At 42.2% G+C, this 25,625-nt stretch overlaps 1 protein-coding gene across 1 annotated transcript in view; it reads left to right on the top strand.

Annotated features, from left to right (window-relative positions):
- The window catches only part of CCDC68 (coiled-coil domain containing 68), a 161,891-nt gene that overhangs the window by 2,498 nt on the left and 133,768 nt on the right, over positions 1 to 25,625 (top strand). The window contains exon 2 of the mRNA XM_069219631.1: positions 17,470 to 17,614. Coding sequence (XP_069075732.1) covers positions 17,489 to 17,614 — 126 coding nt within the window. The 5' untranslated portion in view covers positions 17,470 to 17,488. The remainder of the gene's footprint in view (positions 1 to 17,469; positions 17,615 to 25,625) is intronic.

Raw genomic sequence — 25,625 nt, 5'->3', positions numbered from 1 at the left:
TTTAGCATCTGCTATACTTTAAATCAGGCCTCAGGTTTGCAGACTGGATATCTCAGAGGACTTTAACCAGAGCTACTGAGTTTTCAGTAAAATTGTGCCAGAAATCACTTTGCATATAAACCACCACACAAATAATGACAATTTCACACAAGTCAACCAATTGGAGGATTTCTCAAGAATCTTGGTGTCTATCCCCAGATTGCATTTAGCGTTTTCAGTAATGGTGTCTAATCAAGAAACATTTCACTTTGAGATTATTGAACGACCCAGCTGGTCTCCTTTTCACTGGTAAACAGATGCACAAGTTGTTCAGCTCCAGCCTTTGGGGTCATATCTCAAAGTGTCCGATGCAGCCAAGCGTTTCCAGTGCTGGGGTACCTACAGGGCTTCATTGTTGTGGGATAAAAACATCGATTTTGTGTTGGTAGCTAATTATGTATTTAAACTTTGATATCCCTGTATCTTAAAGCACTAGAAGTATGGTTCTGTAATCAGGATTGCCAGTTTAGTTAATGCCAATTTCAGTGGCACGAAGGAACATTCTCCATGTATCTCTGCCACTGGGATTCTTAACTATATGAAATTGGACTGCACAGGGTCAAACAGTGCTAAGGCAGGGTAGTTTTTCTCTGTATCCCTAATTCATATTAATTTAGTGTCTCTAATCTTTATTATCTGAGCCAAATAGAGTTTGTCAACATGAATCCTTGAGGTGTCACTTGTGTGTATCTTCTTTCACATGTGCCACGTGCAAATCTTCTAGTTGATCAGGAGTCAGCTCCCTTGCACAACACCATATTTTAAAGCAGCAGTTAAGTGTTTTACCTGACAAGAATGATGACAATTCATGTTGCTTACTCGGTACTTTTTTCAGTGGCAAAAAACAAGAAAATATTGTAATGCCACTGTAAGTTTTTGAAAATCAGAGTATGTGCATAGCTTCAAAGGCCCACATTAATGAAAGATCCCTGTCTTGTAGTTCAACAAGATCAGGTGATAATTATCTTCACTGACACTGATTTTTGCTCACTTAATTCTTCAATAAATTCTTTTAGCTCAGATCCATAAAAAGGTTTGTTTTTCAAATCTTTATAGCCTTTAAATTAATGTGAAGCATCAAGATGGAGTTGGGTGCAGTTTTTAGGCCAAGCCTACCAAACAGCTTAGAGCACTGTCTGGTTGAGAAAGATATATTGTAGGCTTACCAGAAACATAGAGGGGTTTGCAGCCCACCCATTGGTTATCATTGGTTGTATTTACTCTCCCTCTCAGTTTCCTGCATCTTATTTGATGGTTTCCCTTGACCATCTTGCACTATTCGACCCCCTGGAGCATTGCCAGTTTTCTTGTGTTTTTCCACAGTCTACTTTTAGAGAAAGGTGTTTTGCTTTTGTCTTAAGTTTAAGCACTCCATGAAAATGCATGTGTTTTGCAGCTGTCTCCCTAATGTGCTCCCACCCCTCCCTTGGCTCTGTGTTGTCTCACTGCCATGTGCCTCTCCTCTGTATTGCATTCACCCTTGTTGGTGAGTCAGACCTTAATAAGTAAACTTACAAGCAGACGCGAATAGGTCTATGAACCTTTTGACTAGCAATTAAGAAGTTCTTACCATAGTTCCAGTATGTAATCAATATCAATACACAATAATCAACAATCATTAGTAATTAATAAAATCGATTATCAATGGAGTCAGTAAATGTCATGCACCATTACCTTTCCGCCATGAATAACCCCACCTTGAGTAAAAGTTTAGTAAGTTTATTTCCCTATAGTAACAATGCTAAAGACGTAGATTAGTCTCGAAATCAAATGAAACACATATTAAAACAACGCTGGTTGTCCAAAGCGGCGGAAGAAATGTAATCTACCCCCACAGCTTCAACTGTCCTACCTTAAAGGGGCAAATTCGGAACCTCTGCACTTCTCACTGTAGAGCGTGTAGCTCTTGTGTCCACCAAGAATAAAACTCTGTGACCCATAATCTTTTCCCTCACATAGGGTCCTCTCTGATCTACTTCTAAAGAAGACACAAGCACACATGGCTCCTCATCTGAACTACCACTCGCCCATTCATCATTTATTCAATCCTCACTGTGTAATGGGAATTGGTGTACTGTGTTGCTACTTCTTTCTTGCCTCTGACCTGTGTCCTGTTGAGAAAGCATCATCTGTTACTGCTACTTCGGGGGATGAGGTACTTGCATTTGCTGTCTAGGTACCATGGGAACCTGCTGCTGCATCGGCTGTAACTGTGACACTTGTGCACGGGGCATTTGCACCTGCTGCCTGGGTTGAAAATTCTGCATTTGATTCACATTATTCTGGAAATTTGAATTAGGACCCCTTAAACTCGGTCCTCTCACATTCTGAAATGAATTGATGTCATTACTCTGCTGAACAACACCTTACTGCACTATCATTGGACACTCCTGCTTCCAATGTATCACAGCTCCACAAATGTGACACAGCAATAGCTTCTTCATTCCCTGAACATCATTCTGAACCACTACAGTATTCAAATCCGGACCACGATTCAAATTGCCTCCACGACCTCCACCTCTCATCTGAGGCTGAAACATGTCATTTCCCTGCTGCTGTGGCATCTGCTGCACAAAATTTCCTTGCACTCCAGTCTGAGCTGCTTTAATCTGCATCACCATCGCTTTCTCAACTTTTTCTGCTTCAATTCAATCTCATCACTACAGTATTTCACGTACTGCAACACCTCATCAGTCGGCTTCGATTGCCAACAAATCAAATGATTCCTATTCATCTGGCTAATTTCAGATCTCAATCCTTCCACAAATCTGAACACAAAATGTAGCATGTCTTTCACCTCAATTGTAATGCTTGAGTGACTGCAACAATCTCTCATAGTACACATGTATTGACTCCTTTGCTTCCTAAAATGTCCTGTCAGTCCTCTGCAAATCAGTATTCTTGGGTGAAATTCTCGATTTCAGAAACTCAATCACCTTATAGTAATATTTCATTACCTCAGGAGATGGTGCACCTGTATTCTTGTCTCTCTCGGGTTCACTCGTTGTCCAGTCTACACTCCTCTTACACTCGACCCACAATCAGCTGGAACCACTATCTTTAATAATGTATTCAAGTCCTCCCACAAACATTTTGCAAGTTTCACAAACATGTCTGTCTTTTGATACCACTCTACGGGATTTTCTCCCAATTTTGGATAATCATTTGTAAATGATAGAATGTCACTTCTGCTCCAAGGGACATGAACAAAACTTCACCCTGGAATCTCCCTCATTGGTAAAATCTTTACAGAATCTTTATCCAGCTGCACATTCTCAGTCCGCTTCAGAGAATCTCTTCTTCTCTTGTCTCTTTTTTTTTTACCCATCTGCCTTCCCATTTGTCTAATTCTCCCCAGGTCTGAGTACTCTGCAGTAATTCTTTAAGGTGTGCCTTTATTCCGGCCAACCTCATGTGTTCAAAACCATTTGCCTCAGAATCTAATCTATAACTCTGCTTCAAATGCTTCATTTTCTCTATTCCTATGCCATACTTCTTCGCTACATCTGCTAATCTCTGATGCACCCTGCTCACCTCTCTTGTAATCTTTGGGCACGAGTATCTCAATTATGCCTCTGTGTAGGATTCTAACCTATTCACCCCCATCGTTCCCTCAATGAGTTCACCCACTTCCATACTTAGTCTGGCACAATTCAAATGCTCCTCTCCTTTAGGGGCATTCTGTGAGGTATTCAGCTTGTCTAAACATTCAGTTAATTGCTGAGCTGTCAATCCCTGTAAAGAAATGTTACTTGCTTGGATCGGGGGCACCTGCTGTGCAACCACATTCGAAGTTTACGGTGTCAATAATTTCAGGCTCTGCCTTACATTTGATCCTGTCGTAACATTTGGAAGGGCAACAAGTGGACTAAAATCTAACTATGATCTTGATCCGTCAAAAGTCTGACCCACAGGAGAGACTACCTGAACTTGTTTATTATGTCCTCCCCTCATTAGACTCGGGCCATTGCTCCCTGTTCTTTCACAGTCTGCTTCTTTTGTGCAAATAATGGTACCACTGGACCAACTGTAATCGGTAGCGATGTTGCGTCCGGGGCTGCTCTGGCACCTACAGTCTGTGGGAGAGTAACTCCCATATTCTGATTCATCATCGGAGTCATGTCTGACTGTGTCCCTGTCATTGGCGTAAATCTCGGCATTACCTGTGTCTGCACTTGGCGCAACAAAATCGGAGTTGGCTCAGTCTAGACCAGTATTGGTCTCGGAACTACCTGCTCCGTGGGCACCACTAAATTTGAAGTAGTTTCTAAAATGGGCACATCAGGATATATTCTCTGTATCTGTGGCGGCTGCATCTGAGTCTGTACTACAGGAGTAGTTGGCACATTAGGACCACTTTGCCCCGCATTCGGTGTGAGGTTAGCATTAACCTGCACCGGACTCTCTGTCCCATTTACCTGTGTCAGGGCTGTCGGATCAGCACTAGTACTCAGACCACTCTTGTGTACTGTATATGGTGGTGGTCGATCTCTCAATAACTGTGTAAGGAACTCATCATTATCTGATTCCTCCTCTACTGTGGAAGACTTTCTAGCTCCCTTGTTTTCGGTCGGACTCCTATTAATCTTCCTGGTACCTTTCTTTCCTCTCTTCTCATCCTCCTGTGTAATCGCCAGAAACAACTTAACTCCCTGCAAAGTCTCTGTTCTCCATATCGTCTGATCCCAATCCCATTTAGCCTCTGCTAAAGTCTTTTCTGCCTTTCTCATTCTTCTCTCGAATTTCAGTTGCTGTTGCTGTCTAGCTACCAGCTCCCAAACTGCTAATGCCTCAAACTGTGCTGGTCTCGGAAGGGGCTTCGATTCATATAGTGCCATCCGTAAATGCTCCAGAACCCTCAAATTGAATGTCCCATTTGTAGGAAATGCTAAGCTCCCACCTTTCTCTGTCAATTTGCTCCATTGCTTTAGCCAAAGACATAGTGCGACACCTCTTCCGTTACAATGTAAGGCGGTGTGTTCTTTGGTGGTGTAGGTTCCCATACACTCACTGTAATATACGTATCTCCCTTTAGGGCATTTCTGAACGCTTTGAAAAACCTTAATCTTTTCTACTTTTGTTTATTCAAAACCAAATCAGGAAATGACTTTTAATCCCAAGATTCCTTTCACCCACATTCTCAACCAATTGCCTCTCACGGACTGCTGCCAATCTGTGCGTGACCCTTCTCACTAACCAACCTATATCCCAGCACAGCTCCAATGATGTCACACTCGCACGTACTGCGGCCGACAGTCTTGCGGCTTGTCCTCCCAAACTCCAATCCTCACAAACCTAATGCAGAATATTGCCAGCACTAACCAAAAAAACAAATCTGCTGGTTTACTACAGGAAAGATAACACAATCGCCTCAGAAACCGTACAGATTTTCACTGATGGCTCTTTTCGCGCATGCAGCTATTCCTCTTTCTCAGTCTCCCAAATTCGCAAGCAAAATTTGACCCGCATATTTTACTCTCAACTGCTCAATGGGTCTGTCCTGGTGCACATAGGACTCGCCAAATCTCACTCTAAACTTTCCTCTCGCCCACTTTAACTCACACACTGACTTGTTGACCACGCCCGATCAACCTACTAAACCAAGTGTCTCATACACTTTTCAAAATACTCTGGAGTCTTAGACCACGCAGGGTCCGTACATCATCAACCACGTGGACAATCTTTGAGCACAAAGCGCCACACACATATGAAGTTTGACGACTTCCCTACTCTCATAGTGAGGAGTACGCACACTCCTACTGCAACTTCATTTGGAGTACGCAAACTCTGCTGTGTAAGTGTGACCTATTTCACTCACTCTATCACTAGAACACCGGGAACATCCTCAACAACCACTAGCAGGATCCTGGATCTGGGAAAGTCATTTATGGGCTTAAGGGAACATCATTTTCTCTTCAATTATCCTCATTGAAAAACAAAATCCAAACCTCAATAATAATGAATTCTCGAAAGGACCAGCTTCAGACTGCCACCATCTCTGGGAACACCGGTCACTGTATAATGCATGTCTATGGTATGCTCCTAAGGAGACGAACCATCAGTCTCTTACCATCTCTATTATCACTCTGTACCGGACGCCTATGGCAAGCTCTTAAGTAGACTAACCATCCTCTGCTACGCTAACATAACTGTTAGCGCGTCAGACCATAATAAGTAAACTTACAAGGGGGGATTCGACTAGGTCAATGAACCTTTTGACTCACAATTAAAAAGTTCTTACCAAAGCTCCAGTATGTAATCAATATTACTACACAATAATCATTAGTAATCAATAAAATCGATTATCAATGGAATCAGTAAATGTCGCGCACCATGACCTTTCCGCCATGAATAACCACACCTTGAGTAAAAGTTTAGTACGTTTATTTCCCTATAGTAACAATGCTAAAGTCATGTAGATTAGTCTCAAAATCAAATGAAACACATATAAAAACAATGCTGGTTGTCCAAAGCGCGTAAGAAACGCAATCTAATCAAAGCTTGAACTACGACACATTCTAAAATTATAGTACATATCAATAGCAGAGTCAGCTGTGACAAAGATATAACATACATGGAATTCAGCAAGGTAATTCATCAAACATTAGTGATCCTCAGTCATTTATGAGGGCCCTTCACTAACATTAGATTAGCATCAGCATGTTGGGCTTCATGCAAAACAATTTAGAAACACAAATTTGGAAAACATCTAACTATGGTTCTATCAAAACAGTGCAGTTGTAACCTAGGAAGAAAAAGCATAATATGCATAATATGCATAACAGTCACAGTTTATCATTGTATACCTATCCTCGGTATGGGTCAGCAAAGCAGAATCAGTCTTCGTCCTCAGGTCATCAGTCAATCGGCAAAGCATCAGGCGCTCAGTCAGAGAATATGACCCCAATGTCGGAATGAATCTCGAATCTCTCCTAAAGTCTTCTCTCAAAATCTGAATAAGTCTCCCTAAAATCTCTTCTGAAATCTCTTCCCTCTACAGTGTTGTTATATCAAAGTCACCTAAACCATCCCCTAATTCCTTATTGGTCAGTTAATCGTATGTTCATACTTTATCCAATGATATTTCTATGTCAAATCTATGAATTCTAATATTTCACTGTTCACATACAGTTGATTGGTCCACTTTATGATGTTCTCATCATCTGGCTCGTCATGTAACAATATTGTTGCAGCTTCAGCTCCAGTCATTATATTTATTGTTCTTGTCCTGGGAAAGTCAGTCTCACACATTACACATAAAATGCTGCAGTAGCATGAACATCATCTCCTAGCAGTCGGTACTCACGAAAAGCTTCTGTTGAGCACTTTTAACTAGACAATGGACATTTCACAGTTTAATTCACTTGGTCAGCATTTTTATTAAACACTAAGAAATACAGCTTCTGCATGAGGCCTGGCAAAATAGGCCAAGACACTTGCTAAGTTAAGGCCTACAATTAATAAAGCTAAAACATACTTTATAACCCTTAATATGACATATTATTGCATTAATCTAGTACATATTCGATATTTCATAAGTATTAATCATTAATTAGTACATTTTGTGAACATTGGACATTCTTCGAGGTCACATTTTCAAATACGTGCATTATTTTTCTGAGTTATTTCATTTTCTACATAAACTCATTACTCAAAATACATAAACTCATTAATTTCTAATTAAAACACCTGTGCCAGCACCCTCATGTACTTCTCCCCCTGCATTACTTTCTCACTCGTGTGTCTCCCCCTCCACAGCTCCATGTTGCTCTCTCTTTCCCCAGTTTGCTTATCTCCTACTGCCTTGGTCCTTCCCACACCCTCTGTGTCACTACTCCCAACCTCTACCCCCATGGTGCTTCTGTCCACATGAGCCCCCTTGTGGCTTCCACCATTCTGTGTTCCTTTAGTCCCACCTATTTTTAAAAAAAAACTTTCTAATGTTTTTCTTTTGTTATTTACAGATCCATCACAGATTGGTAAAGGAAAAAAAGAACTCCCCTCATTTTGTAGTTATGTGCATACGCCTACAAAATAAAATGGGCAACCGCTTTATAGAGATTTTTTCTTCTTTGGCCATGCTTCACACCCTCAGGAATCCAGCTAAAAACCATTGGCAAAACCAATAGATCACAAACTTGAGTCCTATTGGCTTTGCCAATGCTTGGTATACCTGCAGCTCCAACATGGCAGACACAAATATCTGGTCCTGCAGTTCTTCAACTCTTGTGAGCCCCTCCCGTACCTTGGAACAGAGCAGGCAAGCTTAACGTAGAAGACAATGTGTAAAGTATTTGTGCAATAACTCATACAGTAGCAGTGAAAACAACACAAAAATACCCCACACCAATTTAGGAAAACCGATATCTATCTGCATAAAATATGATCAACACAATAAAAATCCAGTATGCACAAGTTAGGGTATTACTTTTTAAAGGTTTAAATTAGTATCAATTCTTAAGAATCAGTGGTTGTATCGTTTTAACACGCAGTACTTGGGGTGCCTCAAAAATAACAATGCAAAGGGGCCGCAGAGGAGGAGATGCGTCGAAAAGTAAAGCATTACGTCAATGTTTCCAGCGCAGCCTTGGTTCCTCACTGCCATGCAGGAATATTTTGATGCCCAGGCACAATGCATGGTCAACCCAGAATGCGCTGAGCATAGGCAACAGGCGCTGTGTCGACCCAACAGGCAAAGCATCAGATTTTGCAGGCGCATCGTCGATTTTCTGATGCACTGGATTTTTTTCTCTGAAGTCTTTGATAGCCGTGAGACCTCGGAACAGGAGGCAAACTCAATCCAAGCCCTTGGATAGCACTTGAGGAGAAAGGCTGAGTCCTTCCAGCAGTCAGGTGTCAGCAGGCAGCAGGGCAACAAGCAGGCTATCAGTCCTTACAGCAGAGCAGCCCAGATGAGTGTTTTGGGCAGTAAAGCAGTCCCTCTGACAAGAGTCTAGTTGTAAATCAAGAAGTGTCTGATTTGGTGGGGTACCCAAAAATGTATTTGAAATGGAGGAAACTTCAAAGAGTTCCCCTTACAGCCCAGTCCTATCTTCCAGGAGCCCTGTAAGGGGTTATCAGTCCTTTGTGTGAGGGCAGACCACTGCCTTTTAAGTGTAAAAGAGAGACCCTGCGCCATTCTTGCCCAGGGAAACCCATCTGTATGCAGACAAATGCAGATGCAGCTGAGTGTCCTGTGTTTATGGCTGTCTGGGTGAAATGCACAAGAGGGTCTGTCAATCAGCACAGACCAGACGTGGATTGGAGACAGGCTGTAAGGCACAGATGGCAGTAAGCGTAGAGAAAAGCCTACTTTCTAAAAGTGGCATTTCTGAAATAGTAATGAGGAATCAAAGTAGGATTTCTCCCTACTATTCCAACCATACCAAATATGACAAATCTATTCCTCTCAGATCATCGATTACCACTTAAAATCATATAAGGGGATCTCTAATGCTGGCCAGTGAGAAGAGCATCCTTCATAGAAGTGAAAAACGACTTTTTTTTTTTCTTACTACCTGGACATGTAAAACCTATAAGCGCATGTCCTGCCTTTTACTTACATAGCACCCTGCCCTGCACCTATGGGTTAACTAGGGTCGAACTTATGGGTGGCACATGTATGATAATGGTATTTTACGGCTTGACAGTAGTTTTAAATGCCAAGCTGAAGTGGCAATGAAACTGCACACACAGGCCTAGCAATGGCAGACCTGAGACATGGTAAAAGGGCTACTTATGTGGTTGGCACAAGCAGCGCTGCAGGCCCTCTAGTGACATTTAATTTACACACCCTGGGCACATCTAGTGCACTTTATTATGGACCTATAAGTAAATTAAATATGCCAATTAGGTATATGCCAATCAGATCATGTTATAAGGAGAGAGCACAAGCACTTTAGCACTGGTTAGCAGTGGTAAAGTGTACAGAGTCCTAAGGCCAACAAAAACAAATTCAGCAAAATTGAAGGTAACGCGCAATAAGTTTGGGGGAAGACCATACTAAGGCTGTCGGGGCTAACACTGGTGATCAGCGAAATCTGGTCCACAATTTCTTCCGTGTATGTAATGTAGCCATGCACTTTCACCATAACAATGTCACACATGCTCTGCCCGTACCAGGGAGTAATAAAAATTGATATCCGAAACCCTAATCCCCCAACCCCAGTTCGTTAGGAAGGGTCAGAGTGTTTCAACCTGCCCATGGCTGCTTGCCTGCCTAGAGCAGACATGTAAGTGTGGAATGGAACTGCTTAAGAAGTGATGCGTGCAATGGAATTGGGATATTGCAGAAAAGATTGAGTATTCTGGGCTGGATAATCATTTTGATAACTGGTTGTAATGAAAATATGTATGTTTGACCACTGACTTTGTGTTGCACCACTTTGCATCTGGATTAGTTATTCAGTGTTCACCAGTTGAGATTAAATTTTGTATTCAGTTTAGCTGCCTATTGACTTTATCGTAGCAGTAGACATTGCTGTTGAGCTGTGTTTTTCCACATGGTAAGCTGTGCTTGTTTTTGATATTCTTTTTCACCGACCAGTTAGTGAGTCAGCATGATAAAAATGTACATGTTTTTTCAGTGCAGGGAACGGTTCAGCCTTGGGAGAAGAGCCTTGAGGTGTTGGGCAGTTCTCAACGCTTTTTCTTCCAACTCTGACCTACAGTAGCCATAATATTTGAATATTTCTTTCATGGGAGGGGTTTTCTTCAGAGAGCCCTTTCGGTTCTTTAAGATATAAAACGGTGGCCTTGCTCAGTAGCACTGGAATTTCCAAGACCTCGCTCAGGATTGGATGTCAAATGCCTAACATTTGTCTTGTGAGGGTGGATATCTCTTTCTTGTAGTTGAACGGGGTCATCTTCTTGCTGGCATGAGAAAGATGAAGAGCATGGCAGGCCCTACGGTGATGAATTTTTACTTTATTCTTTGCTTTGCATAATCATAACTACATATATTTGCTGTGTTTATTGCAGTTGAGAATCATTTTGATATATTTTCTTTTCATTGCTGGGACTGTTTTTAAACGTGTGCTTTCGACCTACTAATCTTTTAGAAACCTCATGGAGAAATAATAATAAATGTCTTCTTTGAACTGAAGTGCATTCCAGAGATTTTTGTCAGCTCGGTCATTAGTGAAAGCAAAACACTGGTGCTCTACCAGCCAGTGAGAGCAACATGCTGATATCTCCTGGCATACTTTGGTATATTTTAGTAATTCTCCCACAGCAGTACATTGTGGTTCCTGTGAATAGATAGTGCAACGGCTCGTCTTTACAGATAAGGGGTATTTATATTGAGGGAATGTTATGGAGCTAGTCAGTGGAAATATCTCTGACTTGTCCCAGTTTATGCGGTTGCCAGTCACCCCTTCAAATAGTAGAACAGTTCTGATGAGTTGGGATATACTTATGTCAGGCCGAATGGCATATAACAGTATCTCATCCACATATAACAAAATCATGATTTTACACCGTCCCCATGTACACACCCCTATCTGCCCAGTATTTACATAGAATACAGGCCAGGGGCTCCATCGCTTATCGCAAAAAGCAGTAAGGCTAAAGTTCACCCATTTCTGGTGCCTCTTCATATAGGCAATATATTGGATAACTGGCCATTCACTTGCGCTGTTGGCTATGTGTATACGAGATGGACCCATTCCATGGCCCCTCTACCTGTGCCCAGGTGTTCTGAAACTACAAACAAATAATTCCATGCAACGGAGTCAAACGCCTTTTCGGCATCAAGGGAAAATTGCCACTGCAGGCAGATCTGGGTCAGCCTGGGCTATCTACCGACACTGTGTTGATTCTGAAAATTGAAAAACTAAAAAAAAAAGCGATAGTCTAACAGTGCTTCAGAAGGGAGTCTACATAACTAGACCTGTGACACAAGGTCATAGATCATGCATTTTTGGAGAATGGGCGAATGGTATGAGAGCATGCGCACCAGTCTTAACTGAAGTCACCCAGATGCATGTACCCATGGATGGTAACCAGTAATCCAGTCTTGATGAAGAGTCATGTGCCGATGACTAGAAGGTAAATTTGGATTCTTTAGGATTCCTAGCCCTCCAGATTTTACCAGGCAGTATTGTCATGTCAGGCCTACCAGTACTTTGGAAGGTGCTATGTCTGTATGGGGCGAGGGCCTACAGCACGCAATGGTTTGTTCTAGTGCCCTATTGAAATCTCCCCAAAATACTGTAATAGGAGGCAAGTTGTTATATATTGAGAACATGTGCATAAATGAGGTTCCTCTATAATTAGCCCATAATCCTGAACAAATGTGACATGCCTGCACCCTAGTTTCCCCTGGACCAAGATCAATTTACTCTGATGGTATTGATTGTGGCCAAGTACAGGAAGGGGACATCCTTGTGAATCTGTATAGTCACTCCTGTAGCAGGGGAGCTGTCCTAGCCTCTCTATCAAGGGTGAGTGTGTTTCTTGCAAAAACATTGAAATGTTATGTCTGTGGATAAATGCCAGGATGTGTCTTTGTCATCATGGAATCACTTAAGGGTTTATCACTGTGTACTAGTGTGCTTTAGTGAGTACTTCTCACGAATACCTGCTGCTCTTGCTAGCACAAACAGTATAGTGGTGAAAATAAAAACTAGTGTGCAGCCTGCTTCTAAACGACACAGGCACCCACACTGCCTCTCAAACTGAGCAGTATATTTCTCCCACAAAATTATTAAAAGTATTAAAAAGGGGCTCTATTGACTCATGCTTTATGCATTGGGGGTTATGTATTACCACCCGCTTTGCGCCACCACCACTGCCGGACCAGCACAGCACAGCTCAGCATTAAAAGATATCTAAATGCCACAATGTCCTGTTGGGTATCATTTCAGGAAAAACAAACGGTTATACAATCCTTAAATAATGTATTGCCATTCACACTAAATCGATAAGAACTGACATAAAGTGAAATTCATGAAATAGGAATTTTATTAGTGTTATATATAATCAGTTGCAACATAAATATCTACAAAGTGAGTGCTCATTGTGGTAGGTGAATACGCCGTGCCTGAAAAATCGTGGGAGAGGCTCAATATGGTGATCACAAAAAAGCAACGGAGACAGAAAATAATAATTACACAATTTGTGCATGTAATTGTTTCCAAGAGGATAGAGGTTCATGATTGTTCCTGCAAACAGTTCAATTTAATCTTTTCCAGCGAGAAGATGTTGACCGCGTGTCGACCCTTTTTAATTTAGCAGGTTATCAGGGCAAGAATTTATTGACCGCAGAGTAAATGGGATACTGAGAGGTCAGTTCAATAGGTACGAATGAATCTTCAATCCACCTCTCAGAACGTTGTATGGCAAGGATTAAGATTAGGTTGTATCCAGAAAGTTCGGGTGAGTCTTTGAAAAGGTTCAATATTATTTGTAAATAGGTATGTGAAGTTAATTACCTATGTCATCTTACTTCATGATCTGGAGGGTCTCTCCGAAAAAGGACATAAGTGCAATATTAAAAATACAAGAGACAGGTAATGAGGATGGATTAACATCTTTCCTTGGTATGGTGAAATACTATAGTAAATTTATAAAAATTATGCAAATCGGCCAATGTGAAGATGTTGTTTGCTAAAAAGAGATTCAGTGGAGAGACGTGTGCCAGAAGGGTTTTGAAAGATTGGTTAGTGATTTGGATAACCCACTATATTAACTAGCCTTTGTACATGCTAATGAAACAACAATAGTTTCTGATGACCATGAGAAAGATGTAGGACCTTTGCTGGCAAAAAAGACAGAGGGTAGAAGGACTGACAGTTGATAGAACTGTGCAGAGTAGGCAGTTGAGAAACACTTGTAGCTAAATAAAGTGGATGAATCAACTTTTCTGTTTGCTTCAGGAGTGGCAATACCAGGGTGAAGTTGGAACGGCGTTAGATATGGGCGGCTTAATACAATCTACATAAATGGGTGAGAGATGCGAGGACAAACTAGTAGGGGCCAGGTGTACGCACATCTGGTTCCAAAATGTTAGTCGCAAACTGCACCCAGTATTTTTGCGACCTGTAACAATTTTAAAGAACCTACCTATGTACTAATATGTCTTAAAAATGTAGTGGGTTGCAATTCAACCCTACCTTATGACTATTAGTGAGGTAGGTCATAAATTGCGATTGAAGGCCATCACAGGGATTCAAAGTCAATGGGTCTCGCATGTGCAAGAGCTATGGCCTTTGCCAATGTGTTTTAGCTATGTTGTACACCAGCATGGCTGCTGTTCAGCATGGCTAAAAGTTAGTGGCATAGAGCAGGGTTACGTGGAGTGTCGTAGAGTCAAATGGCAAACAGTGGAGTAGAGTGTTGTAGAGTGGAGTGGCAGAGAGTGTTGTGTATTGGGGTTGGCATAGTGTGGAGTCTTGTAGAGTGGCATACAGTGGACTGGTGTAGAGTGCATTTACGTAGAGCGTTGCAGAGTATAGTGGTGTAGACTTCAGTGGAGTTGAATTCAGCAGCATACAATGCAGCCTCGTAGATTGCAGTGGCGTAGAGTGGAGTGGCAAAGAGTAGAGTGCAGTGGCACATAGATTGTAGTGTATTGCATTTATTACTTACTTAAAATAGTGAGAGATTGAGGGTACCAGAAATTATTTTTAATAAAAAACAAATAGAATTTCAGAATAGAATTCATATAAAATTAATACATAGAATTGGAAAGGGGCGACCTTTTACATATTAGGTTAAAAAGATGAAAAGAAATCCTCTAGCACATTTTATTAACAGTAAACATGGGGGGTTAAGATTTGTTTTATATGGTTTAAAGTCGATGCCTCCTTATTTTAGGTCAGTCCACAGCTTATCATGATCACAATGTTAGTATGCACTATTATATTTGAGCTGAGAACATGGCAGGGCAGTCAAACAGAGTAATCTGTGCCAGTACGAACCAAGGTGTGAACCAGTGTCCAGGGCCACAAGCTCCCATCACACAGATTAATCAGATAGCTGGTGCAAGGAGCAAAAACAAGGGGACTAAAAGGGTGGAACAGCAAAGGGGCTGAAACCCCTCAGCCTGGCTGCTACAACAGCGGTCTACTTGCTACAAGACCAACGCCATGGTACCAAGAATGACCAGATGGAAGGCCGTCCCTGCTGGTGAGCCATGGGATGCCAAATGGCCCAGTCACTGGGGAAGAGGGGGCTGACAGGGGTGGAGGGAGGGGGGTGGAGAGAGACTAGGAGTTCAACTGGGATGGCCGCAGTGTGGACATAGCTCTTCCGATGCAAAGTACAGTGGGAGCTGGCAGAAGCACAGTTGCAAATGTAGTAATTGAAGCCTAAAACAGCTCAAACTTTTACCCTCCAACCTCCAGGAAAAAAGACAAGTCAAGTGGAAGCTACCTCAGGTTGGTGAGAGTCTCAATTAATGCTTATGTAAATAAACTGATTTGTTTTCATGTTTTGCATAGTGATGAAAACAAAGTCAATAATAAACTGCGGACTTCTAACTCCAGCCATGCATCTTTGCTGTGTTCATCATGGAAAAGCAGGAAGTGTCTTGGTTGTCTATGGACCACGCTAATAGAAGTTACATTGACATTTCCTAACTTTGAATAATGGAAGATCTAAGCACATGATGTTGCTTCATGTAGCGGGTCTTTGTTGATAATAATCGCACTTGGAGGGTACCAGGACATGATGGACCAGACAGATGCTTGTCAGTGAGCTTCTTCCTGCCAAGCAGCCACAATCTAAGCAAACGTGTCTTTTATGCCTAGGTGTTCCATTAGAGAATGATAATGAGTGAGATGTGCTGGATATGCAGGTGATGAAAGAGTGCGAAGCAGTGTCACCCGCCCCCCCCCCTCAGTGGGTCCTAGTAGGTGTTCTCAACAAAGAAGTAGTGTTGAATGTTTCAAAAAACGATTTTGCTTCTATCCATATAGCACTCAGGATTTCTAGCAACCAAAGGTTTGTAACTATTGTCTTGGGTTTTACTTGCTCCTAGTGCACCAAATGTCTGTGAAACAACTCTTGTAGCTCAGCCATTTTCCATGACCTTAAGAGTTAGTAATTTTATCCTGTAAATTGCATAGACAGAATATTTTATAGCACTGACCCTGTCAAATCGGTTGGTACTGTAAGAAATTAAGCACCGAATAGCGGTGTAACTATGCCATTTTTTAATAGCTTATGCAGTATGTATAAACGTACTTTCTACTCTTGTCTCACAACACAGCACTAACTGATCTTTAATTAAATAAACTATTCTTTGTTAGCAGAATAACAGATATTTATTGCGAAATAGCATTTATTTATACAGAGGTTAATGGTTTGTTTAAACAAGAATACCTATGTTTCCTTTGGCTCTGCTTCCTGGTTGCAGATGTTATCATTCCTTTAACTATGAATAAAACATACTGTCATCACTTTATAAGGGCTGTAGAGTCGGGGACCCTTCAAGAAGAATATCCTGGAATAAAGAGCTGTGCTGTACAAATACAAATTGAAACATGTTGATCACAAATTAACCTTAGTCTTTAGTATTGGTAGGGCATTTAAGTATGCCATATCGGTGTTCGGCATTGAGCATTCAGTTTGGCTGATGAGCAGTCAATATCAGGCCATTAGATGGATGGGGTCTATGTATTCTCCAGATTGAATTGGAAATGCTGCAGCATAGGAGGCTATACGCCCTTCTTCACAGCTCGTGATATTTTTGGTGTGCATGAGGGCACCCTCTTAAAAAGTGTAATCTGCCTTCTTTCCACTGTCCCATTTACCATAGCTTACTGCTTTCTCAATTGCCTGTGTTTCTTTCACTGTCTGTCTTGATGGTCCTGTGGTTGGGGTAAGAGAGGGATGTGTTGGGATATCTTTTTAGACCCGTATTCAAAGTGGGATCCACTAAACACACTGATGGCAAATATACTATGGTTGGGATTGTAAATCGGCATCTTCCTCAGTAGTGGCAATTTTAGGCCATTGTAGTGGCGCTTAAGAAAAGCATGGTCTTCTATTTCAGCTTGAGACTCAGATGTAGAAAAGAATTCAGTACATTCTTATTCCTTTCCTGAATGTGTTCGATGCAGAATCTGCTGCTTAATTTGATATGATGAATGTTACTTTAATGCCTTTTATGCTCTTATTACAATAACCCATTATAAATATTTCAATGATAATTAAGTAGTTGCACAATTTATATTAGTTTTGTGTCCATCAAGAATAATTAAAAGTTGAAGAAAAAAGGTGGAATCTCAAACATGAAATAGGAAGATCGGATCTGTGGACATTCCAATGATTCCTAATGTGCCCATTTATGTTTTAATTGCAGATGTACATTCCAAAAACGTCTCCTCAATTAAATAAAATTGAGGCTAATACTTGTAGTTTCTTTTCACATGTTGGTGAGGACCTGTTTTGGCAAATGCAAGTAAAACTGTGTTTATTTTGTAGTGTTGATGGCCAATTTGCAATGGCAACCATGCCACTGGCTGAAAATGGACTTTTGCAAAGAGAACTCAATACAGAAGAAAATTCTATCCTTTTGTATGGATCCACCCCAGCACAAATCAAAGAAGAAACAGAGTATGTGAAAAAGGTAAAATAAAAAGCAGTGAAACTACTTTTATTTAAATGTTTGTAATTTCCCTACATGATTAGGCTATCATCATATCATTAGGTTTGTAGAACAGAATCTCACATGATGGCTTTTTGTTATGTTTGAAATGCAATCCCCTGCTTTTTTGTAGTTTAATACAAATTTACAAGTAAAGCGATCTGTGGAAATTAATAAACTACGGTTTTTGTGCAGGTACATAATACAAAATGATGGGTCCCAGGTCAATCACATTTTACAAAGTCTGGAGCCTCACAGATTTACAAATAGTTTTAGCCAAGCAGAACTCCCTTTGCCCTAGAAACATAGGTGCCACTACTAACCTCTGCAGACACATTAGGTAATAGTTGAAATGTGAGTGCTGCAGCAAATTGTGCTAGATATACCTGAAACACTGACTGCTAATAATACATCTATTCAACCATTATCCACAAACCTGAGTGGATCATAGTGCAAACAACAGAGGAGTGATTCCACTTTTCTTCAGAATTTGGAAACAAGGGGCTGACTCACATAGTGCCTTTTAGATAGCAAGGCTATAGCAGTGGGACTAAATACAGACATTAAGACTGGGTTTTAGAGAACTTTTGAAGAATAGCTGATAGAATGAGTTGTTTATACCATCTTATGTACTTTGTGCTTATAAAAATAAAAGATTAGCCAAAAACTGTTTAATGTGAAATGCTGAGTCAAGAGATGTATATAGAAAGCAAAGACATTCTACAAAATTGAAACAATAAAAAAACAAAAAACAAACATAAAATAAAGCCGGAAAAGGTGTGCTGCAGATACATACAAGGGTCAAACAGTACAATGTGAATAAGAAAAAAAGCAAGGAATGCTCATGCTTGGCAGTTCTCAACCTAGGGCCAGATAAAGACAGTTGCGGACACAGGAGCGGGAGTCCCACCATCTGGCTATTACTTTTAGAAGCTGTTGCCTCAGCAATAGCTTTTGACAAGATGTATCACCAAATGCCTTCTTGCTAGTCTCCAGCAGTGTATTCCAAATGCCTACATTTGTAGGATCAATAATACTAAATGAATGCAGTCCAATTTTCTAGATTTTGCAAAGACGTATAGTTGCCAAGTGTCATACCAGAAGATCAAACAGCTCTCCTTGTCACAGTAGTATCTTCTCCTGTGGGAGCACAACACATGAACGTTTGCATGCCAGTAGGCCTTAGTAAGAGTAGCTCATGGCTTTACCAAATTCTAGAAATTACTCTTTATAGGGTAGCCCATTATGTTAAGAGGTCTTATATAGGATGAGCACTGGAAATGAGAAATCTCGGTTTGTGGCAATACTTATCAGGAGAGACTTGCAGCCCTAATCAAACACCTAACCTGTGTATGTGTAAGCAAAGGAAACCTATTTAATCCGCTTCAGAACAGAGCAGCAAAAAGTGATGGACTTGCAGATTTTTTCCCCAGATATATAGAAGAGGAATTGTTAGAGGGAAAGACAACATTTAAATTAGTATATGGTGATATTGCTGAAAGGAAGTAAGGCAAAGGCATTGGGCGAAAAAGCAATTTCCAGCATAACTTAAGTGTTATATTCTTTCTTTTGTACATAAATAACCAAAAAGCACTAAAGTAATCCTATAAGTATCAGTACATTATTTTCAATTGAAAAATATTGATGAAGCTATTGGATAGGTGAGAAAATTAGACTGATGTCCAAGTCAGTGGAAAGCCGATTCTTGTACATATACAGAAAGCTGTAACTAGTGAGTGAATCTTCTTCCCCATCTAACCTACCCTCTGGTTGGGAGTAGGCATGACTGAACACTGTCCTTGTAACTGAAATTTATAGGAATGAAAAGTAGAAAAAATGTTTTGGCTTTTTCATATGTCAAAATGGCCTTTAATGGTTGTATGTGCTTTCATAGAAAATCAATTTCATAGAATACCATTACTATGCAACTATTTAACCTAATTATTTTTATGGAAATTTGCAGGTTAAATAGCATTTACTATTTCTTTGAAACCAATTCATAGAATGCGTTGGTTGTTCAAAATTGGCTTTTTCATATTTAATGTTTGAGGTGTGCATGGAATGGTTGCAGGTTTTATTGAGATTTTTGTTGTAGGTATTTATTTCAGTGCTATACTTCATGGGATGTTACTTTAGATTATGGACCTGATTATGAGTTTGGCATACGGGAAGACCAGTCTGCCGAACATCCGATGGGGAGGGTGCCTCATATTGGTTACCTCCTCACTGTGCCCATTGCGACTTTTCCACTGGGTTGACGAGCAGAAACCGAGGTTGCCGCCGGTCAGCCCAGTGGGAAAGTGGCAGCAGCACTGTCGCCAACTCATAATCGAGCCAGCAGCATGCCGCCTTCATGGTGTACCGGCACCCTCGCAATGCTCACTGTCTGCTGCAAAGCAGACAGTGAGCATTGTGAGGGTGCTGGGCAGAGAGACCTCTGCACTGCCCATGCCAAGTACATGGGTTCCCCTATAGTCCCCCGCACCTGTTCTCCGTCAGCCTTTTCATGGCGGTGAAACCACCATAAAAAGGCTGGTGGGGAATAAGGACATAATCAGCAGGGCCGCACTGACTTCAGCGCTGCCCGTGGTGATTCTAACCTGGACCGCAGTCAGCCCGTCAGGGACATTGTTCCCAGTGGAGACATCAGTCGTTTGGCAGTCTGACTGCGAAAGTATTAATTTGGCGGTCAGACTGCCAAACTGGCAGTAGTCAGAACCGCCACCACAAGGCTGGCAGTCTCAAGACCACCAGCCTCATAATGAGGCCCTATATCTTTAACAGTGTCAGACCATTACTTCAGATGATTTTAATTCGCTGACTTCTCACCGCTCCTTAGCACCATGTCACAATCCCTGCCTCCTATAAACCGTTCATCATGCCAAAACTCAACCCATCTTTGACCCTTAAACTCCATCCATCCCTGGCTGTCAAACTGCACCCATCCCTGGCTCTTAAAGCCATTTCGACCCATAAATCTTTCACCTTGCCTAGACTACACCCAAACACCCTTAAACACCACTCCTCCTTGAACCCTAAAACCAATCCCTACCTCCTAAATTCCATACATTCCTGTACCTTAAATACTCTTTTCTATGTCTAAACTCACTGTCCCCTAAATCACCTCATCACAGTGGCATATCGCAGAATGATGGGGCCCCCTGCAGAATATGATGAGCGCCCCAAAGTCTCTGACAGCTCACAGATATTTATTGGCCGAATGGGGGCCTCTTGAAAGGTGTGGGCCACTATTACTGGCTGGGGGCCTCCTTGCATCACAGCGGCTGCTAGGGCCATTGTTGCATCCCAGCCTCACTACCTCTCAACTCCACCCATCCAAACCCTAAAAAGATACCCTCACCCCTCCTTAACATCACTCGTCCCTGTACTTTGAAAACTCCTCACAACTCCTAAACTCCACCCATCCCTAAAAAACCTTTTCTACGTCCAAACACTACCCATCTCTGAACCCTTAAACCCCTCACAACCCTTTACTCCATGCATTCCAAAATCATAAAGCTTCTTCTGGCCCTACACTCTTTCCATCTCTGACCCCCAAAACCCTCGAGCACCACTAAACTCTGCCCAACTGTGAACCCTAAAATCCTCAACAATCCTACACTCCACCATCCCAGAACGTTAAAAAACCCTCATTACCCCTAAATTCCACTCATTTGTGAACCCTAAATACCACTCTCCACCCCTTAAACTCCAAACATTCTTGATGCCTAAAGGCTCCCACCACCCCTAAACTCTTCCTTACACTAAAGCGTAAAAAAAACCTTTCTAAACCAGAAGTCACCCATCCACTTTTGTCATTTAGAGATGTGAATTTAATCTCTGGAGGGTCAAATTGCGTTTTGCCCATTGGCTTTGTTGTTCTTCATATGGTGGAACCGGAGACAGATTTTAACCATTTAGTCGCTTCGGATTGCTTGACCCTGGAGTATGCGGTATTGGTTTTATGTTGTTGTTTTCATGTATCTTTTATGGTTTTATGCTGAATAAAGATTTTTAACAACGGATTGACTAACAATCAGTAGAGATGGGGAACCCTGTAATCAACTTTATGGAGCATTATGCAACTTTCACCACTCCTCCTACCAAAAGATCCCTGTAGCCTAGGTGTACCTTTTAATATTTTAATGACAACAGCCCTTTAACAAGGCATGGAATGGTGACTGATATCTGAGAACTCCTTTTATAGTACTGTAACAGATGTCTGGCCCGCATCCAATTGGTGTGATCTATTGGTGGCCTTTGCACAGAAAAACTCAGGCTATGTCGAAATTGGTTACAGAAGCAGGAAGCATGCAACTGAATTTTAACCCCTTCGCTGCCAGGCCTTTGCCCCTCCTGTGCCGAGCTTTTTTTTGGCTACTTGCGGAAGTTCGCGCTTAGGCCCTCATAACTTTTGGTTCACACAAGCTACCCACGCCAAATTTGCGTCCTTTTTTTCCATCATCCTAGGGATTCCAGAGGTACCCAGACTTTGTGGGTTCCCTGAAGGAGACCAAGAAATTAGCCAAAATACAGTGAACATTTTGTTTTTTTTAAAAAAAATGGGAAAAAAGGGCTGCAGAAGGCGGCTCGTGGTTTTTTCCCTGAAAATGGCATCAACAAAGGGTTTGCGGTTGCAAGATCACCATCTTCCCAGCTTTCAGGAACAGGCAGACTTGAATTAGAAAACCTCATTTTTCAATACAATTTTGACATTTTACTGGGACATACCCCATTTTTACTATTTTTTGTGCTTTTAGCCTCCTTCCAGTTAGTGACCGAAATGGGTGAGAAACCAATGCTGGATCCCAGAAAGCTAAACATTTCTGAAAAGTAGACAAAAATCTGAATTCAGCAAGGGGTCATTTGTGTAGATCCTACAAGTGTTTTCTACAGAAAATAACAGCTGAAATAAAACAAATATTGAAATTGAGGTGAAAAAAACCCCAGCCATTTTTCTCCACGGTTTACTCTGTAACTTTTTCCTGCGATGTCAGATTTTTTAAAGCAATATACCGTTATGTCCGCTGGACTCTTCTGGTTGCGGGGATATATAGGGCTTGTACGTTCATCAAGAACCCTAGATACCCAGAGCCAATAAATGAGCTGCACCTTGCAGTGGGTTTTTATTCTATACTGGGTATACAGCAATTAATTTGCTGAAATAAGAAAAAGTGAAAAATAGGTATCAAGAAAACCTTTGTATTTCCAAAATGGCCACAAGATAAGGTGTTGAGAAGCAGTGGTTATTTGCACATCTCGGAATTCCGGGGTGCCCGTACTAGCATGTGAAGTACAGGGCATTTCTCAAATAGACGTCTTTTTTACACACTGTCTTACATTTGGAAGGAAAAAATGTAGAGAAAGGCAAGGGGCATAGTTTTGCTATTCTGTGTTCCCCCACGTCTCCCGATAAAAATGGTACCTCACTTGCGTGGATAGGCCTAGCACCCGCGACAGGAAAAGCCCCAAAACACAACGTGGAAACATCACATTTTCACAAAGAAAACAGAGCTGTTTTTTGCAAAGTGCCTAGCTGTGGATTTTGGCCTCTAGCTCAGCCGGCACCTAGGGAAACCTAGCAAACCTGCGCATTTTGAAAACTAGACACCTAGGGGAATCCAAGATGGGGTGACTTGTGGGGCTCTGACCAGGTTCTGTTACCCAGAATCCTTTGCAAACCTCGAAATCTGGCCAAAAAACAACTTTTCCTCTCATTCTGGTGACAGAAAGTTCTGGAATCAGAGAGGAGCCACTAATTTCCTTCCACCCAGCGTTCCCCTAAGTCTCCTGATAAAAATGGTACCTCACTTGTGTGGGTAGGCCTAGCGCCTGCGGAAGGAAATGCCCCAAAACACTATCTGGACACATCAAAATTATCAAATACAAAACTACCTGTTTTTGCAGGGGGGCACCTGCGTTTTTGGTCCTGGGCTCAGCAGCCTTCTAGGGAAACCTACCAAACCCAGACATTTCTGAAAACTAGACACCCGAGGGAGTCCAGTGAGGTGACTTGCGTGGATCCCCCAATGTTTTCTTACCCAGAATCCTCAGCAAATCTCAAATTTAGCTAAAAAAAATCAAATTTTTCCCACATTTCTGTGTGGGATCACCACACTGGGACACATTTCACCCAATGTTCCCCTCAGTCTACCGGTAAAAATGATACCTCATTTGTGTAGGTGGGCCAAGTGCTTGTGAAAGGGAAGAGCCAAAAACATGTCAATATTTGGGGGGGGGGAACAAAGAGGGTCCAAAAGGGCAGTTTGCAAAAAAACATTTTTAGGCTGACAAGTGCAGCAGAATTTTTATCGGTATAGATGAGACAATGCTGGGTGGTAGGAACTTTGTGGATTCCTGCAGATTCCGGAAGGTTCCAACACAAAAACTTGGGAAAAATGTGTGATTTCCAGCAAAGTAGGAGGTTTGCAGGGGATTGTGGGTACAAAAATGGTGCGGGGTGCATGTGAAACACACCACCCTGGAATCACCCAGATGTGTATTTTTCAGATGTGTCTAGGTCTTGTGGATTTTTCTACATCGCAGCGCCCCAAAGTCCATAAAGTGCAGCCCTCACCATTCCAAGTGGGACGATTTTGAGAGTAAGCCAAGCTCTCATGGCCCAAATATAAAACTAAAACCCAAAATAATGAAATATCTTCTTGCTTGCTGTGGGATAAAATGTTTTAGAGTGCGGGGGAGAGCTGAAAGACTGTTACCGCCTTCAGTTGAGGTGGGGGCGTAACCAGGCCCATACTGGTTGGTAGCCACCACCCATATTTTTTTTTTAATTCCCTGGCATCTAGTAGACTTTCTGCCCCCGGGGTATGGATCATGGGTAATAGCCACATCTGCCCACTGGTGGGCAGAACAACTTTGGCCCCATTTATTTGGGGTGGGGATATGGCCATACACCCACCCTCTTATTTTTAAAAAAAAAAACTTCCCTGGCCTCTGGTGGGCTTTCTGCCCCCCCCCTTGGGGGCAAATATGGCCAACAGTAATGTGCCCCCATGGGGAGCGACCCTTACCCAAGGGGCTGCCCCCCCTAAAGAAAACACACGCATACACACACCCCAATCCCTGGTGCCTAAGTGGTTTCTGCCCCCATGGGGGCAGATTGGCCTAACAAAAATCGGCCGATCTGCCCCCAAGGGGGGCAGAAATGGTCTAAATACAATTTGCAACCCAGGGGAGCGACCCCTAACTAAGGGGTCGCTCCCCACCTCTTAAAAAAAAAAAATAAAAAAAAAGAACTTTTATCCCTGACGCCTAGGGGGGCGAAATGGCCTAAAATATATTTGCCTCCCCCTCTCCCGGGGAGCGACCCGTAGCTCCCCACCTCTAAAAAACAAAAACAAAGAAAATATCCCCAATTTTTTTTAGCCCTGGCGCCTAGAGGCTTCTGCCCCCCCCTAATAGGCTGATCTGCCCTCGGTGGGGTGGCAGAAATGGCCTAAAATGTATTTGCCACCCTGCCCCCTGCCTCCTAACCCCCCCCCCCTGGGGAGCGACGCTTGCCTACGGGGTCGCTCCCCTTGCGTGACATTGCTGCAAAAAAAAAAATCCCCGGTGCCTAGTGGTTTCTGCTCCCCTTGGGGGCAGATTGACCTAAAAACGGCCGATCTGCCCCCAAAGGAAGCAGAAATGGCATAAAATACAATTTGCCCCTCCAGGGGAGCGACCCTTGCCTAAGGGGTCGCTCCCCATCTGTAAAACAACACAAAAAAAAAACCTGGTGCCTAGTGGTTTCTGCCCCCCTTGGGGGCAGATCGGCCTAATTAAAATAGGCTGATCTGCCCCCCCAGGGGGGCAGAAATGGCCTAAAATAAATTTGCCCCGAGGGGAACGACCCTTGCCTAAGGGGTTGCTCCCCTTGCGAGAAATTAACGGAAAAAAACTCCCTGGTGTCTAGTGGTTTCTGTCCCCCTTGGGGGCAGATTGGCCTAAAAAAAATAGGCCAATCTGCCCCCAAGGGGGGCAGAAATGGCCT

Source organism: Pleurodeles waltl, chromosome 1_1, assembly GCF_031143425.1.
Source record: "Pleurodeles waltl isolate 20211129_DDA chromosome 1_1, aPleWal1.hap1.20221129, whole genome shotgun sequence".
Classification (NCBI taxonomy): domain Eukaryota; kingdom Metazoa; phylum Chordata; class Amphibia; order Caudata; family Salamandridae; genus Pleurodeles; species Pleurodeles waltl.
Note: the sequence above shows the minus strand (reverse complement) of the source record. Positions and strands in the feature narration are given on the sequence as shown.